The 18,366-nt window shown below is 41.7% G+C and overlaps 2 protein-coding genes across 3 annotated transcripts; both read right to left on the bottom strand.

The window, feature by feature from the left end:
• Positions 1–2,384: 2,384 nt before the first annotated feature.
• LOC133928956 (protein CLT1, chloroplastic-like) lies at positions 2,385–8,954 on the bottom strand. Its single transcript, XM_062375501.1, has 10 exons — positions 8,449–8,954; positions 7,353–7,498; positions 6,992–7,029; positions 6,789–6,904; positions 6,062–6,161; positions 5,936–5,971; positions 5,748–5,798; positions 5,541–5,664; positions 4,141–4,266; positions 2,385–2,690 (listed from the first exon to the last, which is right to left on the bottom strand). The coding sequence occupies exons 1-10, from the start codon at positions 8,844–8,846 to the stop codon at positions 2,521–2,523; spliced, it is 1,305 nt and encodes a 434-aa protein (XP_062231485.1). The 5' UTR covers positions 8,847–8,954; the 3' UTR covers positions 2,385–2,520.
• Positions 8,955–16,649: 7,695 nt separating this feature from the next.
• LOC133891097 (uncharacterized) lies at positions 16,650–18,258 on the bottom strand. 2 transcript variants are annotated; one of them, XM_062331814.1, is made up of 4 exons: positions 18,208–18,258; positions 17,813–17,981; positions 17,499–17,571; positions 16,650–17,180 (listed from the first exon to the last, which is right to left on the bottom strand). In XM_062331814.1, exons 1-4 carry the CDS (start codon positions 18,236–18,238, stop codon positions 16,929–16,931), a joined length of 525 nt encoding a protein of 174 aa, XP_062187798.1. In that variant the 5' UTR covers positions 18,239–18,258; the 3' UTR covers positions 16,650–16,928. The 2 variants fall into 2 exon arrangements, with proteins under 2 accessions (XP_062187798.1, XP_062187788.1); XM_062331804.1 differs by having other exon boundaries at positions 17,813–17,990; positions 18,208–18,257.
• Between the last annotated feature and the right edge of the window lie 108 nt (positions 18,259–18,366).

The raw sequence follows: 18,366 nt of genomic DNA, 5'->3' as shown, positions 1-18,366 counted from the left end.
AGAGATGAGGGTCTTTCTATGAGACCGGGTCTCACAGAATTTCCTTCCATCCCTGGAGTCTGGACCTCCGCCCTCAGTAGCACCCAATTCCTCGAACTCCCAGAAAGAAAGGGCACCCAACCAGAGTGTCAGCAGCGACGTTGACGTCGGAGAGATCTCTTCCAACCACACTAAGTGCAGTCTTTCTACGTGCGCTGAAAATTTAAAAGTACCGTCTAATATATTTACTTAATATCAGCTTTAAAATACTTATTAAAGTTGATATTAATAGGATAGATAGCGTAGTTGAAAAGATAGTGCGACCTACCCAAACTGTTTTTATGTTTGATTGAAATATAATGGAATGAATTATTATTCCATATGAAACAATTCATGAACTACATAGAAAAAAGTAAAACGATGTGATATTAAAAATCAATTTTGAGAAAATTTATGACAAGGTTAAATGACATTTTCTTCAACCAGTTTTACGTATGAAAGAATTATCATGATAATGGTGCAAATGGATCCAAAGCTTTGTGTGAGAAGACAATGTGAGGATTAAAATCAATGATGAAGTTGACCCTTACTTCCAAACACATAAATGACTTAGGTAGAGAGATACTTAGACAGGGAGATCCTCTCTCGCCAACCCTTTCTAATATTGTTGTTGATATGCTTACAATAATAATCTTAAGGACCAAACATGATGGACAAATCTTAGAAGCTGTATCACATCTTGTGGATAATGAAATATCCATTCTGCAATATGCAAATAACACCATCATTTTTATGAACCATAATTTAGAGCATTCAAAAAAATATAAAAAACATGTTATGTGTCTTTGAGCAACTCTCTAAGCTCAAGATAAACTTCCAAAAAATAAATTGTTCTATTATGACAATACTAAGGATTATAAAGATATATACACATAGTTATTTGGGTGTGAGATTGGCAATCACCCATTCAAATATCTTGGCATATCTATACATTATAGAAAATTGAAGAACAACTATTAGAGGGGTGCAGAAGAGAGATATGAAAAGAAATTGAGCTGTTGGAATGAAAGCTTATGTTTGCAAGGGTCCAATTAGTGCTCATAAATTTAGTCTTAAGCAGCATTCCGATGTTTATGATATCTTTCTTTGAGATTCCTCAAAATGTGCTGAAGAGACTGAACTATATACAATTCAGGTTCTTGATAGGGGGATAATCAGAAGAAGAAATATAGGCTGGTGCGATAGAATATCTTATGCCAACCAAAGAATCATGATGGATTGAGAATTAACGACATATCAGTCCAAAATATCTGCCTCTTTAGCAAATAACTTTGTAAGCTTTTAAAAGAGGACGAGGCTTGGCAAACGTTACTCAGAAGAAAAAAAACTTTGATAATAAAGCACTCGCTCAAGTAGAAGGAAAATCAGGTGATTCCCAATTTTAAACTGGTCTCATGAAAATCAAGAGTGAATTCCTCAAATAGAGTTCTTTTCAAATACAGGACGAAACTCATATTAGATTTTGGAATAACAAGTGGTTAGAGAATATACCCCTTAGTGAGCAATACGCTCAACTATATCATGTTACTAAGAGGCAACATGCCACATTTGCGAAAGTGATGAGAACAATGCCTCTGAATATCTCCTTCTGTCGACCGATCATTGAAGAGAAACTTATTGTCTGACACAATCTAGTGTCAAAATTAGTACATATTAAGCTCTCCGATGAACATGACACATTAAATAGGGACTACATGTGAATGAGAGTTTTTCAATCCATTCTATATACAAACAGATGATTAACAAACCCATTACGTTAGCTATAGAAACTTAAGTTCTCACTTAAAATAGAGATCTTCTTGTGATATTTAGAGAGAGGAATAATTTTGACCAAAGATAATTTGACAAAAAAAAAGGTAGCCTAAAATACATTTTTTGCAACCATAATAAAAATATTCAACATCTCTTTTTTTAAATGTCACTTTGATAACTCATTACGACGGATAATCAGAATAGCTCTATGCTAGGTGACTTAGGAGCAAGAAAAAAGAAAAAAAAATCTTGATTAGAGATGACTACTCTCTTTTGGGTAATTTAACTATGAGGTAATAATATTATCTTTAATAAGAAACTAATAGTTTCTTTTATATAGATACTTTTCAGGAGTGATTATTGGCTAAGATTATAGAGGTAGATGCAACCGGAAAGAAAGAAAATATAACCACGGTGTGCCAAATATTGGAGGTGGTGACTATAGAATTCTTCGCCAAGAATGAATGGAGGTTTAATACTAGATTATATGATCGATGATTTACAATCATGTGATCTTTTATAATTTTATTTACTTTAATTTTCAGCTATGAGCTAAGATGATATAATAATGTACAATAACTATATATATCACATAACGCACAAGGCCATAATTTTTTTCAATCATATAAAAAAATGGCCCTCAGGAGAATTTCTGTTCTGCCTTTCAAGCCCAGATGGCGCACCATCTTGGAGTAAATGGTTGTAGATCAATGAAGAAATAAATGCTAGCTAGTCATTCCTGTTATGGAAAGAATTTCCAGAATGTTGTCCCTGTGGGAGGCTGTACAGTAGTAAGCCGGCGGTGAGTACCACTGCACCCGCAACAAAGCCAGGTGGGAGAGATGATGCCACACCGATGTACGGCAGTGGTAAGGTGAAAGCGTAGATGGACAGCGGAACTGCACGGGATAACCATCATTAGTGATCAGTTCACAGTCTTCTTGTACATGGTGGCAAGAAGAATAATGAGAAAATGAACGTTAATTGTGCTCTTGATCAGCCTGTGAATTGTCAAACGCTTCTTTTTTTCGCTTTATTCCTACAAGTTATGATTCAGCCACAACAGCAGGTGGCATTAACAGGAGATACCAAACAATTACGGAGATGCTAAACTATTCGCAATTGGTAGGAGAGAAAAATGCAGACCGATGGTTTGTTTGATACAGGTTAGCCTGTATACCGTCCTCTGCTGAAGGAGCACACAGATTTCAAAAACCACTAAGACGTGCACAATTCAACAAGCTTCTTGTACAACTGAAGATAGACAGGAAGCAGCTATCAAGGAGAGTTGCACTAGGAAAACGGCCAAGGAGAAGGCTCACACAATCATTATGCAGGAACCAAATAAATTTTTTGAAGATAATGCTGTAGGAGAAGAAAGTTCAAGCAGAATGTTTGTGTTTGTCTCCCCTACTTCCCCTCCTTGGTGATATAAGTGAACTTGGTTTGAATTGGCATGATGCAACCCAGTAATGTGGGATACTGGTCACTCAACGTAGTCATCAATTCTGTCCACATTCTGGATTGAAAGAGAGTGGCTTTGTCGGTCGGATTCACTTCCAAGCACGCGTTTCTTTTCTCCCTAGGCTTATGCTCTAGCAAGCTATGATAGTTAAACATATGTCAGCCCAGTAGGGAACATTCATTAGCGGCTTCCATAGGCTTTACTTCCTGACTCAATAATTCTACTTTCACCCTAACTCATCATTTTGGCAAAGGGCCTCCAGTCTGCACTGTCCTCTGGGTCAAGTTCCAACCAACTAACCTACATCTCAAAAGCTATAAATTTGCAAAATGGTAATACGGAAAGAACTGAGATATGAAGTCCTATCATCCAAATCATTGTCCTTTCTGGTTATAATTGAAAGACTGGACCACAACAGCACTGTCAACAGAACCAACGTAGCTTTCTTCCTTGGGGAATAAATCATCATAACTCTGCACTATAACACCCAGTATAATTTATTAAGTTGTCGCTAACTGTTTCTTATTTACTCCATCCAAGATCCTGTGCTTTGAACATACCCTGATAAGGGTTGATCAAAATATTTATCTAAGTAACAACAGCCTATATGACGCACATGGGGAATACCATGCATCTAATAGATGACAATTTAGCATTCCGATAAATGGAAAACCTTGTGAATCAATAAAATATGGCTCCCTAGTTCCATCTACCGACTATATCTAAAATATTTGAGATCTTAACCAAACTGATCAAAATATTAGAAGATTAAGCATGAGAATAAGTAATTATGTTCCATCTTTCTACCCACAGTACATTCTGCACAGCACAATAAGGACTGCAGTCAGTGTAAATAAGATGGTGCGCACAAGAAATATGTAAACCTGAGAATGTAGAGGTCAGGGAAGATACAACTGCCGAAGAGATCTTTAGTAGGTGTAGTAATGATATATTGAATCCCATATTAACCAACACAAATAGTAGTGGTAGTAGTGGTGCCCCTTCACAGCCTGCACGGTTCAGAGGTTTAACAAGGAGTAAGATGCTAGTTCAGCATGCTTACATGATTTCTTTTACAGGAAGGAATTGATCCAATGTTGATGTGTCTCTTAAATTAAATATGTGTCAAATTACCAAGTACAACATGGTGGTGAAGAAGTATCATGTGGAACATTGCTATTACGAATCCATGGTTTAAGACATACTGTAACTACAACTATAAAATCTCATAATTCTTATAAAGTTCAACTCAAAGAGGCAGATGAGACTAGTAAAGCACAAATAGATGGGTAGAAACTTCAGAAACTGAATGTATATGGTTACTTCAGGAACTGAATGTATATGGTAACAAATAATTAGTGATCTATTATATTATTATTTGAGGGGGGAAACGAGCCACCACGTTCGCTCTCAAGGTCACGAAATTACCACGTTAATCAGAAAAAAGAAAATGATCTAGACCACTCATTGTTATGAACATCTAACGTTCTAGATTAAACCAAAGAGCTCATATCAAATACGATTAATAAATAGCTAAATTTGGAAGCCAAAGAGTCCATATCAAATACGATTAATAAATACCTAAATTCAGTATTAAAATTATGAAAAATTAGTAGTTTGATTTCCATACGGTTTGAGAAGCAAAATATCTAAATAAAGAGTCCAAATAAAACAAAATTAATAATAACTAAATTGGGGTTAGAATAGAACAAATAAGGATCCATATTAAATATAGTCTCATAAAAAATCAAATTATTATAAAAATCAAATACCTAAATAAAGAGTCTATGTAAAATACAATTAATCAATAGATAAAATTCATAAAAAACAAAAAATCAAAATTCTTATTAAGATAATAGATTAAGAAGCATCGTGTAGCTCAAGGTCGTCACATCACGCAGCCAGTAGGCAAGTCACAGCACGTAGGCAAGGCAAACCTGTTTTGATTTTGGTTGGGCTGCCTATACCTCACGCACGATTTTGACAGTTGATCAAAACGTATACGAATCGAACCAATTCGTGTATATGATTCGGGTACAAGTTTGGACCATAAATAATTTTCTTTTCTACTAACATAATTTTTATTTCTTCTTCTAATTTTATGTTTTGTAACTAAATGACACTAACCTCATAAAAAACTAAAGAGATTAATTTTTAATCCAAGATTATCATGACAAAATATTACAGCGAAGCTAGCCACATGCTAGTTTTTTCAATTCTAAGAGGTATCATGATCTGCTCTCAGTATCGCAGAGATTAAAAAAAAAAGTTAGGCAGCACATACCAGAAGATAGTGATCCCATGTTTAGGAAGCAGGCTGCACCATCTTTGATGTACGTTGGTAGTAGATGGAATGGAACTCCCCATAACTTTGACAGGAAAGGCAGCAAGAGACACATAAAAAGAGCCTGAAATGGCAATTTTACTAATTATGATGGGTTGCTGCTATATACTGCATGCAAAGTAGTAGACACTAGGATAATATTCATACTTGATAAGCAGAGCCATACGAGTTGACAACAAAAAGATCAACTGAGCCACCCTAGAAACAAAGAAGAGTATTGGGATAAGAAAAGCATCCGAACAGACAAAATTTGGGAAGAATGGTTATCATCATTAAATTAATGATAGCTCTACATATTGTGGTGAAAAATGGTAATCACAGGAGAAAGTCGGTACCTTCAGTTTCTTAGCAGCATCTATAAATATTATTTCCTGCAACAATAGACTTTAGTCGGATCAGGTAAAACTGTTCACTAAACCATAGCAATTAGTAAATTTGTTTAATTAAAATAGACTTGCTACCTTCAATATAGTATCAGCAGCTTGGAGAAAGAATGATATAATCATTAATAGTGGCCATAAAATTCCAGTACTTTTTAATGAAGGACCAGTACCTGATCCACTACACATGCCAAGTAAGATTCATGTTAATCCTTATTCATGTCAAGGCAACAAATATCTCAATCAAAAGCAAGCCTTCCGGTTTGGCATTAGAACTTCAACACAGTTTGCTCATGTAGCGTAAAACAGTTCCTCACCCTATTGCAATGGCAAATGAAGTAATGTTCAATATTCCCAAATGGTTCTATGCTGAAACATGGTATCAAATCCTTCATGCAGCTGTATAACAGTTCCTTAACCCGAATGCTATCGTCTCTTACGCTATTGCAATATAATGTTTAATATGCCAAAGATGGTACTAATGCACTATGCTGAAACATAGTACCAAATTCTCCATGCTTAGGAACCATGTTTAGCAAGAAATACATTAGTACTCTAACACATGTGCTCCCAGGATTCCTGTGCATGTACCATTGTGTGGTGTGTGCTATATTAAGGATTTCTGGAGCATAAAAATAATGTTGTACCCGTTCCCAAGTACAAATAAAATTCCATTTCCCAATACTCAAAGTTTCTTGTCTTCTAGATTTAACATTAAGGTTTGTTCAAGTGTCATTTAAGACGTCATTATCGGAAAGAACACAACTCCATGGATTACAGCTGCAAAATATACTTGGAGATCACTTACCTTGCTACAGTTATTATGACACCAACGGCCACAAGAAAGCATCCAGTTATCTCGTTGATTCTATAGCGCCTCTTTAAGAAAATAGCAGATAGAAGAAGCTGCCAGACGAGATAGGTCTGAAGGGAAGTAATGAAGCAATTATAAAGATGTGCTTAAACGTGACAAAATCAAAACAGTCATATAATACTGATAGTGCTCATAACCTGTGACAGTATCGGTATTGAAGCCCCAGAAAGAACAGCTACTCCAACAAAAGCAAAACAAATAACACTGTGAGGGCAAGCTTCACGTATTACAAGTCAAGTACATTTACTTCTATGAATGAACTATCAAGCCAAACTCATTAGCATCAGTACTGACAGCGTCAATACAGAAGTATATGTGTAGGTGTGAAACCTAAAAGTGACAAGAACAGTTTACCAAGTTATTTGTGCATGTGAGTGGCAGATGTTATTAGAAAATCTATAAAAGCAACGAGATAACTGTCATTGGTAACTGGGTATTTTTTTGCTTCAATCTTTACAGAGTCAGAAAAATAGGTAGAATTTAGTAAGAGAAAATTACCCCCGGCAGCCATCCCTGATGCTGCTCCAAAAGCCTCTAAGAGTCCTACAGCTAGAAAAGGTTTATGTGGTAGAGACAGCATCTCATCGGTGACAATACCAGCTTGATAACGAAGATACAGGATCGAGAAATAGACAACTACATAGCTGTAAAAATTAAAAGATTAAAAACATACTATCAGTGACTAAGAAATGCTTCAAGCATACTTCATCTAGAAAATAACATTTCAAACAAATTTGTGGATAATGTCGTCTTGCTAACCAAAGGTATAAAGTAAATGAAATAATGGTTGCACAATAACACTTAAACAAGTCATCAAACAACCATATGTTCTGTTCTTTGATATTATAGTTCCTTTGTTCCAATAGGATCTAACTGCAGAACAACAACCTCAAAACCAATGTAAAAAAACTAGTATTTACTCAACAGAGGTCAATGAATGTTGAACAATTTTTTAATTCATCAGCATATATCAATAGAAAAATAGAAACAGTGCCCAGTTGACGCACACTTCTGCACCATATACTGATTAGTCGTAACAGAAACAGCAATGTGACTAGTGTCAAACCAAATCGCAGAAGTTCACTTGTGCATGTCAAACTTAATAAACTAAAGCTTACACTCAAATTTCTAGAAGCTAAATTACTTGACCTCTGTTCCAAGTGATATGCCCTCTGCGAGTGTGACACTATTATTACTGATGTAGGTTTTTTGAAACCAGATTATTGATAACATACTGTTGCATTACGATTTTCAGGGCATGACAACTGGATCACGATAATTTATTTCCGAAAATATGAGCCATTTTTTTATTGAGGCCAACTGGCCAACTCATGAGCTCAGCCATGCATCAGAAAAAAAAGGGGCAATCGTATAACAACAAAAAAATCTCGCCCAGTTATTGCCCCAGACACGTGGGACCCCAACCAGAAATGATTGGCGACGCCGCACGGCTTGATGGAGACGAATCTCCACTGTTTAAACTTGGAAGTCCAAGCAACTCTGCTCGATCCGGTCGAACACAGCAACAAGTAGGAGCAACACGAAGCATCTCTGATCAATCAATGGTGAGCAAATTAAGAGAGAGGAGGAGTACCCGAACGTGGCGAATTGCGCGAGGAAGAAGGGGTACTCCCGGAGCGGCACGAGCGCGAGCTTGTAGAGCACGCGGTTCCCCGTGCCCATGGCCACGACCGCCGCGGCCGCCAGGGCCGCCTCCATTCCGGCACTCCTCCTCACCCCAGTACTCCCCGCCACCTCCCCCGCCGCCGCGCACCTCGCCGCGTCCTCTCTCCTGCTCCTGCTCACCCCAACCAACGCCGACGCCCACGGCTCCGCCTCGATCCGCCGCATGTGCGTCCGTGGCGCAACAACGGCCTCCCTCCTCGGCAGTGTCAGCCCCAGCGCCGTGGCGCGCGCCGCAGGGACGCGGAGCAGCAGCGGGTGCCGCGCCGCGGCGCTGGGGCGGCACGTGATGGGCGACGGCGGCGCCATCGACGAGATTTAGGAGCAACTGCAACGGCTTGCTTGCTCGGTGGAGTGGCCGAGTTGCTCCTGCTTGTTTACTTTTGGTGGCTCCAGTCGAGTCGAGGTTTTGTTCTTGGTCTATTGGAGGGGGCAAAGTTATTTTGTTTGCATTCTGGCAGTTTTTGGTATTTGCGCACAAGTCCTCGAGCATGTAGGGTTTTTGCATTAGCAATAAGGGTCCGTTTGGATCCCTTCTCAGCTTTGCCTCTTCTTGTCGGGTAAGGATGTGTGTTTGGTAACAAGTCTAAATGCTTGTTTTGTTAGGTAAGCTAGTTTGGAAAAGCAGCAAAAAGCTTGCTGCTGTACAGAGATGGACAGCATGTGACCAAGACAAACACAATCAACGTTCAGCTTCACACATGGGCAAAGCAACTAACGCCACCCCTTTTCTTTTCTTGCCTTACCCATCTAGGCTCAGCAATCCTTTTTTTTTGTGTCAAGGCCACCCGGGCACAGCAATTTCGATTAAGGAAGCGTAATAGAAACAACATCAACCAGCTGGGCAATACAAGTGGGAAGTTACCTCAGCCAGACAGCAGAATGAACATTCCTCCTACTTAGATGAGTTAACAAATGCGCCGCTGAATTACGCTCGCGATTTACCTGGGCAAACTCCACCTCTTGAAGCGAAAGAGCTAAATCTTTGCTTTCTCTGAAAAGAAACGCATACTCAGACCTGTCCTCCTTTGGGCTTTTGAAAGCACTGACCACATGAGAGCAATCGGATTCCAGAATTACTGGCATATGAACCCACTGAGCTGCAAGCCTCAATCCTTCAACACATGCTCGAATTTCAGCTTCAATTGAACTAGAGCAATGGAACAGGACCCGCCAAGCAGAGAAACAGACCGAGCCTGTGTGGTCTCTAGCCAGCATCCCAATCCCAGCCTCCCCAGTCTGCTCAATAAACGCACCATCAACATTTACTTTAACCCATCCAGAATTCAGGGGTGTCCATGTGTTCCTAGCCAAGTTCTCAACAGAGCTATATGTCATATGCAGATTTCCCTCTGGTTTCCAGGGCAGACCTTTACCTTTCACATCATAAATTTGCGGGTGTTGCCGGATATCCATCAGAGTTCCCCGAAGAGACAACAAGACATGGACAGAGCTCTCAACTGAGGAAGCACCCGAGTTATGCACAATATCATTGCGAGTAGCCCAAGCTCTCCAGAATAAGAGACGTACCAGATCTCGCTGTTCAATCGTCACATTTTGGAGGAGTAAAGAAGCCAGTCAGGTCCGAGTAGTCGAAACGCTTTTCCTCCGGCAGAGTCCAGTGCCCCCTCAAAGCCTGACGAAGTGCAAGCGCCTTAGGACATCGAACAACAGCATGGTGGCTATCTTCAATTGCATTACCACACAGACTATAGATGTTATCAACTTCTAATCTCCTTCTATATTTGTTGTGCTTCGTAGGGAGAGCATCTCGAGCGAGCTTCCATGCGAAGATTTTGATTTTCTGCGGTATGTGCCCCGACCAGACATGCTGCCAAAGCTTTCGTTCACCATGTACCGCTGTGCTGGAGCTCCCAGCCGTTGATGCCGTAGAGCGCATTTGAAGAGCTAGATTATAAGCACTGCGCACTGTGAAGACTCCAGTTTTTTCCGGCTGCCAAGCAATAAAATCTTCACAGCGCCTTGAAGGGAGTTTCAGTTTGGAGATAGCCTCAATATCAGCGGTGTTGAAAAAAGCAAATAGGCGGTCCTTATCCCAGTCCCTTCCATTTGAATCCATCAGCTCAGAAACCCAGTGGAATCTACATCTACGTCTTGTGCTTGTCACCCGAAGGGAATGGTTCCTTGGGATCCAAGGGTCGCGCCATATTCGCACTTGGGTTCCAGAACCAATGCGCCATATGACCCCTTTTTTCAGCAGGTCGAGACCAAAGATAACAGCCTGCCAAGTACTTGAAGAATTTGAGCTGAAAGCAGTGTCGATTAAGGATCCTCGAGGATAATATTTGGCCTTAAGAAGTCTTGCACACAGGCTGTCCGAAAGCTGAATAAGTCGCCAGGCCTGTCGTGCAAGCAGTGCTTGATTAAACAATCTTAGGTCTTTGAAGCCAAGGCCACCACAATACTTCTTCTGAATCATATGATCCCAAGCTACCCAAGGTAGCTTCCTTCTCCCATTTTCTGTCCCCCACCAAAAGTTTCGGATATTACTTGTTAAATTGTCACACAGACCTTCTGGAATATGGAACACACTCATTATATAAGTAGGGAGGGCTTGAGCTACTGATTTGATCAAAACCTCCTTTGCGCCAGTAGACATGCACTTCTCAGAATAATCTTTGAGTCTCTTGTCAAGACGTTGTTTGATAGATTGAAACCTTTCTTTTTTCCTGCGCCCTGATGGAGTGGGAAGCCCTAAATAATTTGCATCAAAAGATGAGTGTTGCACCTGCAAGATTTGTTTAACATGATCCTGCAACTCTGTATCACCGTGTTGATTAAACATAATTGAGCATTTGGCGGGGTTAACCAGCTGTCCAGTGCACCTTGCAAAAGTTTGTAGCACTTGTTTCACCATCAAAGCTTGGTCTGTATTAGCTTTGAAGAATAGAAGGGTGTCATCCGCAAATAATAGATGAGAAATACCTGGCGCACCACGACATATTGTGAGTTCCTGTAGAGATCTGTCTTGGATTTTCTTATTCAAAATAGCAGATAACCCATCAGCCACAAATAGGAATAAATATGGAGATAGTGGATCACCCTGGCGTAGACCCCGGGTTGGAGTAAAGGATGCCGAAGGCACCCCATTGAAGCGAACCGAGTAACGGACAGAGGTAACACATGACATGATCCTCTGAACCCATTGGCAATGAAAGCCCAGCTTCAACAACACTTTTTGTAAAAAACTCCAATCCACTCGATCATATGCTTTGGATAGATCCAACTTGTACGCACAGAACTGACTTCTTTCATCTCGAGCTGTCTGTATAGTATGTATGCATTCGAAAGCAATGAGGGCATTATCCGTAATCATCCGGCCCGGTATAAAGGCACTCTGATTTTGGGAAATCAAGTCCTGCAACAACGGCCTGAGCCGGTTGACTATGCATTTAGAAACCACCTTATAAATTACATTGCATAAGCTTATCGGCCGGAATTCCTTCAAGCTCTATGGGAACAGCACCTTGGGTATTAGCACAATCGCCGTTTCATTAACCCCTGAAGGCATAAGACCAGTACGAAAGAATTCTTGGACTGCATTAATAATATCATCCTTCATGATATCCCAATTTCTTTGGAAAAAATGAGCAGGGAATCCATCTGGTCCTGGGGCCTTAAGTGGTCCAATTTGGAAAAGAGCATCACTGATTTCTTCATTGGAATATGGTTTACATAAAGACAAGTTCATCTCATCAGTTACCTTTGGCTCAAAAAGGCCGATCAGCTCCTCTGGGAGAATGCTGTCATCTCGAGTGAACACATCTTCAAAATACTTTTGAGTCATGTTTCTCATTTCAGTCTGATTTTGACACCAGGAACCATCCTCATTCTTCAACTTCTTTATTATATTCTTTCTTGAACGCCAAAGGGCTTTCCTGTGAAAATACTTGGTGTTTCGATCACCTTCTTTCAACCATGAAATTCTTGAGCGCTGCAGCCACATAATTTCTTCTCTGTACAGTAGTTCATCTAGCTTGAATTTTGTCTCTCGGATGCCTACTTGGTTTTCAACTGGGTCAGCTTGTTCCAAAAGAGCAAGCTGAACTTTTAACTCAGTAATCTGCTTTGTAACATGACCAAAATTTGCCCGACTCCATCTGCGCAAAGTTCCCAACATTGATTTCAGATTTTGCGCCAACACAAGTAGATCACTCCCTGGGTTTCGACGCGCCCAGGTTTGCTCCACCTCAGTGGTCAGAGAACCAGAACGCTCCCACATAATTTCATAACGAAAAATTGTACTGTGTTGATACGTGTTTTGCTCTTCTTTCAGCCGCAGAAGCAGTGGCTTGTGATCAGAACGAGAGGAGGTCAAATGCTCTATAGTTGCTTCTGGGAACAGGTTGATCCAAAAGGTATCTGCAGCACCCCTATCAAGACGCACTCGAACATTCCTGTGTCCTGGCTGATTATTATTATAAGTCCATGGGATCCCACTAAAACCCAGATCATGCAAATCGCAGTGACTCAAAACTTCTCTGAAATCCATCATTTGTCGCTCCGCACGTGGAGATTCAGAGAAATGTTCATATTGCCACATCGCTTCATTGAAATCCCCAATTACCATCCAGGGGTCGGGACCCACCCCCCTGAGTCTTCTCAGTAGATCCCACATATGCTTGCGGTTCTCTACTCTTGGCTCACCATAGACAAACGTAGCCCGCCACCAATCCTGAGTTAGATCCTCACGAATCATGACATCAATGTATCTTTCTCCCAACGACAACAGATTGACATGAATGCTTTCATCCCAAAATAAGGCGAGGCCCCCACTAAGGCCATTACTGCTGACGCCTAAACAATTACGGAGACCCAGCCTCCACCTCAGATTCTTAACACGACTTTCACTCATCCTCGTCTCCGAAAGAAAGACGACCTTGGGGTTGTTGGACCTAACAAGGCCCATCAGCTCTTGAACTGTCCGGGGATTCCCCACCCCCCGGCAGTTCCAACATAGTAGAATCATTGCTCCCGATGGGGCTCAACATGAGGCCCCGTCCGAATTTTTGTTTGGGCTATCAATGCTTCTGTGATCAAACTTGTTTCCTCCTGCAGCCCCATCCTCTTCTTCTTTTGATGCCCATTATCTACTCCCTGTTCAGGGTCCATTTTTCTCTTCCCTCCTGCCTGAGCAAATAGTGGAGGGCTGGAAGTACTCAGAACTCTCACAAGTTTCTTATACGTTCTTACCGAATGTTTATCCTTTTCCAATATCATGGTATTATTTTCTTTTGGGAAGCCGTCTAGCGCCATCAGATGGATGGTGTTATCAATATTCTCTCCTAGGCAACTATTTTTCACTTCCATTGGTTGCGCCTGCTCTGTAGCCTTCGCCACAAAAAGCTTTGCCTTGTTTCATTCCTGCTCCGCCACCCCCTTATTATTTTCCTTGACAATTGGACTCTCAATTAGATTGCAAAGGTCCTCTTCTTTCTCTTCTTCACACAGGTCAACCCATGATTTCTTCTCTGACCTCTGTTCTGATCCCCCATCGTCAATTTTTCTCCCCTCAACACCTCTCTCCAACGGCAGAGGTCTAGCTGAAGCAGTTTGCTCGCTCTCCATATTGAGTTGCAAGGAATTAATTCCCACTCTCCCATCCGAGCTCTTATGTGCCTCCTTCCTTCTCCAAACATCTTCAGCCTTTTGTCCGCCAGCTTCATACCTTTCAGCCACAAAACTCCGTCCTTCACTCCAGCCTGACTTGCCCGGCGCGGTCCTGGGATTTGGGGCATTTTGCCCACTGGAAGCCGCAGCAGGTCGGCGGCGCCCAGGGGAGACTCGCAGGTCATTGCTGAAGCACTTAACTTTGTCCTTCCCATCTTCCAGATCACATTCACGGTCAACGTGCCCGAGAATTCCGCACCCATGACAGAAATTTGGGAGGAATTTGTATGCGAGGGGGCACCATATACTTCTGCTATCTTCACCATCCGCTCCTTCAATAGCCATCATGACTCCCCGTAACAGGGGCAGTCGGACATCAATCCGAACCTTGATTCTGAGAAAGCGCCCAACCGCCATGTCATCCCCATCCACATCCACCTCCAACGTTTTCCCTACATGCTCTCCGATCAGCTCGGCCGTGGCCTTGTTCATCATTCCCAGCGGCAAACCTTGAACTCGGATCCACATCGGAGACGACGTGAAATCGAATTCCTCCACCCTCTTCGATCTGTCAAATTTGGTGACCACAAGAAGGTCAGATCGAAAGTCCCAAGGTCCATCCTCAAGGGCACGCCTCAAGCCCGCAACATTTGGAAATGTGAAAAGGAAAATATTGTTGCCGAGATCCTTGCATATTAGGTCTTTCCCCGGGCACCAGACTCCGCCTAGTGCCTGAGCTATTCCTTCCGCGTATCCTGGTTTGCCTGAAAAAAAGTTTTCCCAACACTTGGAAGACTGGCGCCTTGTTGGTCCCCTCCGGCATCTTCCCCACCTGAATCTCCCTCCGTTCTGCTTCCGAGAGGCAGAGTTTGCCCAACATACCGTTGAGGTCTGGCTCCCCATCCAGACATGACTTCTCCCCCATTCGTAACTTCTCCCCCATCCGTGATTCGCACATCTTTTTACTTATTCTTTTTTCTTTTTGCTCTTTTTTGTTTTTGATTTTTCCCCGGGTTGCCTTACCGCCGTCGCAGAGGCAAGGGCGTCGCGCAGAGGCAAGAGCTCAGGAAGAGAAGCACACACCGAGTAGCTAGAGGGGGGCAAAAGAGGCAGCAAAGAAACAAGGAGGAAGATGAACGAGACCAGCTCTGAGTCGCCTGGGAGTCGCCCAGCCGCCAGACACAAATCGTAACACGGAAACTCCGTCCACGAACCCCCTAGGCTCAGCAATCCTTGCTCAGCTAGCAAAAGAACTAAACATATCCTAAAGACTTATTTGGATAGGGAGTATTTAGGCTTGGCTACTTTTTTCTGTACATATCTCTAGCTTCTAAATCTGGTCTGGGTTAGATTTGAAGTTTGTATAATAAAATAAAGTAGTTTAAATTTTTATTTTTAATTTAAAATAAAAAAATCAGATGTCTCAATTGAATATCCTATTTACTTATCGCTCCATTTAAAATTTTTTGAAGCTAGGTTTAACCAATTCTAAAAAATCTTAGATCTAGAGTTATGTCAAACGGAGCCTTAGGTCTTGTTTAGTATAACTCCAGCTCTGAGATCCATATTAGATTTTGAGTTTATATAATAAAATAAAATAGTTTAAATTTTTATTTTAGTTTAAAATAAAATGTAGATAGCTCAACTAAATACTATTAATACATTCATAGATCTAGATTCAAAAAATTTAACTGTAACAAACAAAATCTTAGTATAAGTAAAATTTAAATTCAAATTCCTCTTGTAGTACCTCTCATACTAAGCCTTGGTATAAGCCTAAGAAAATACTAATACCTCTTGTAGACAAGGTGCGTGCATGGACTGGACTAGCTTTATCATTGGGCTCCATCCGCTGCTGCTGTTTTCGTCTCACCCGAATTAGAAATCGGCATGTCCAGGTGTTTCTTCCTCGAAAAGAAGAAGAAAGCGGCGACCAGAATGAACGAAGCCAGACCTGTAGCGATTAGAGACGGCTGGCCAAGCAAAAAGATCCAGAGGCTGCTGGGCCGCGCATGTTTTCGCACGAGCGAACGGAGGTCATGGCCGGGGACAGCGAGCTATCCTGCCGTGCCCGTTTCTGGACGACACGGCTCTATCTATCTTGATCGTGCAACCGCCCTGCGTCTTTGCTCCTATTTCTGCTTCTCCGATTTTCTCCTAGTTTGCATTCCTATTTTTGCCGGAATGAATTGGCCGAGGACGGCATGGCGATTGGCAAGCTTGAGAAGGAACACGAGCGTAATGGGTCTTGCCCCTAAATTGATTCTTTCCGGATAGTCTTAAACGTCTATGAACCACAATAGTAACACGATGAGGATTTGTATATCTCTTTAGCAGCCGTGTGTATACAAGTACTACGGCTTATATCACAATATTGAGGCTCAAAAAAAAACTGGGTGGTGCAGCATAGGCGAGGACAGCAGCGGCCAATCAGGGACGGGGTCACACCCAACCTCGTCTCTCGCCATTCTGCTGTAACGACGTGTAGAGAAAAAGGACAGTTTATAATGGCAGGCATAAACACACACCGTCATACCTTCAACTAATCAAGGATTTGCGCGGAACATATAATTCTTTAGGATTTTCTTTCTCCTTTTTTGCGATGAATTCTTTAGGAATTTCATAGTATACGCAACTAGAATAATTCACGTATAGAAATCTTGTGAAATTACTGCGTTTCTGATGGGGCGTAACCATATGTTATTTTGGCTTCATTACGATGCTGTCACTATTCTTTCTGCACCATTCCCAGTTCAGACTTCAGAGTCTCTTCGTGTTGATGAGGTACGCGACAGAACCAGAGGTAGCCAGAGGGATCACGATGTCGTCCGACAGCCAGCCCACGCCGGGCAGGATCCTCTTTGCGAGAAGCGCGCACACCGGGGCACCGAAGAGGAACATGAGAAACTCCATGCTGGCTTTGCCGAAGGTGAAGCTGCTGGCTCCGATCACCTCCTTGCTGATCGCGACGAACTCCTCCTTCTTCAGCTCGCCCTCCGTCTTGTGATGATTCTGCAGTGGAGAAGAGTCAGGTGGCGAGTGAGTGTCCCAGCTCCTTCTAAATTCCATCGCGCTTTATGCTATTGTAGATTGCACTGTGCTTGGAACACAAGCGTCCGTTCTATGCTTTACCACTTACAGGTGACTTCTCAGAGGATGAAATCAAACAAAAAAGTTTACAGTGACCGGAACGGAAGAGATGTGTTCCTTTCGATTTCTTAGCAAGTCGGTCAAACTGATATGGTAATGGTGGAGGATTTTCAGACAGGACAAATGCTTCTGCTTTAAGCACCTTACAAAGGTCAGAATGGATAGAGAGTTTCTGCTTACGTTATATGCCTTCAGAAGGGTTTCTTTCTCTGGTATCTTGTACTGGAACTGCCCACGTTCCTCGCAAAACATTCTGAAGAGGAACAACGTTAACGTAAGACATCCCTCAATAATACTGGTGGCATTCGATTGAATACTAAGCTGCTTTGAACACAAGCGAAATTTCTTGGGATAATAAAAGTTCAAAATGTTCAGTACCAATGTAGGCAATTGAACTGAATACACTCAATGACTCATCAAAGAAATGGTGCCAGAGTTCAATCCTGCATCTCGAAATCAGAGTAGTAGTTGAGAACGTAGGTTAAAAAACTTACTCGATAAGTTCAAAAATGGCATGGTAGAATTCATCAAAGGACTGCGCAGGGGCAACAAAGTCCTCATAGTGATTTTCCATGAACTGAATAAGCTTTTTTGCGTCACCGGGCTTTGGACCTTTTGGTTCAGTCTTCTCACCGTTCTGGGCGGCCTGGCTCTGATCCCCAACTGCAATATCTAAGTTGCATCATACAAAACTTGAAATGTGAAAGACCTAACGCAGTAATTCTCTCCCACATCAGCCTATTTATTTTTTTGTGATTCAAAAGAGCATAAACATTTTCAATGAAGAATGAACGACCATGCCGGGACAATAGAAAAAAATAAAAGCATTTGCGCACATCAGTGTTCCGATGTAAGCAAGAATGAACATGACCAAAATGGTTCAGCACACCTAGCTGCCCCTGAGCGGTATCTTGTTCCATTCTTGAAATGCAGGAACCAGATCGGCCTCCCTGTGATTATAGGACTTCTGTTACATATATATATACCGGGCGGCTAGCTGTGTTCCTTGTGTAGGACAGTGAACAGAGCATGCCCTCTACAGGAAGCA

Source organism: Phragmites australis, chromosome 1 (genome assembly GCF_958298935.1).
Source record: "Phragmites australis chromosome 1, lpPhrAust1.1, whole genome shotgun sequence".
Classification (NCBI taxonomy): domain Eukaryota; kingdom Viridiplantae; phylum Streptophyta; class Magnoliopsida; order Poales; family Poaceae; genus Phragmites; species Phragmites australis.
Note: the sequence above shows the minus strand (reverse complement) of the source record. Positions and strands in the feature narration are given on the sequence as shown.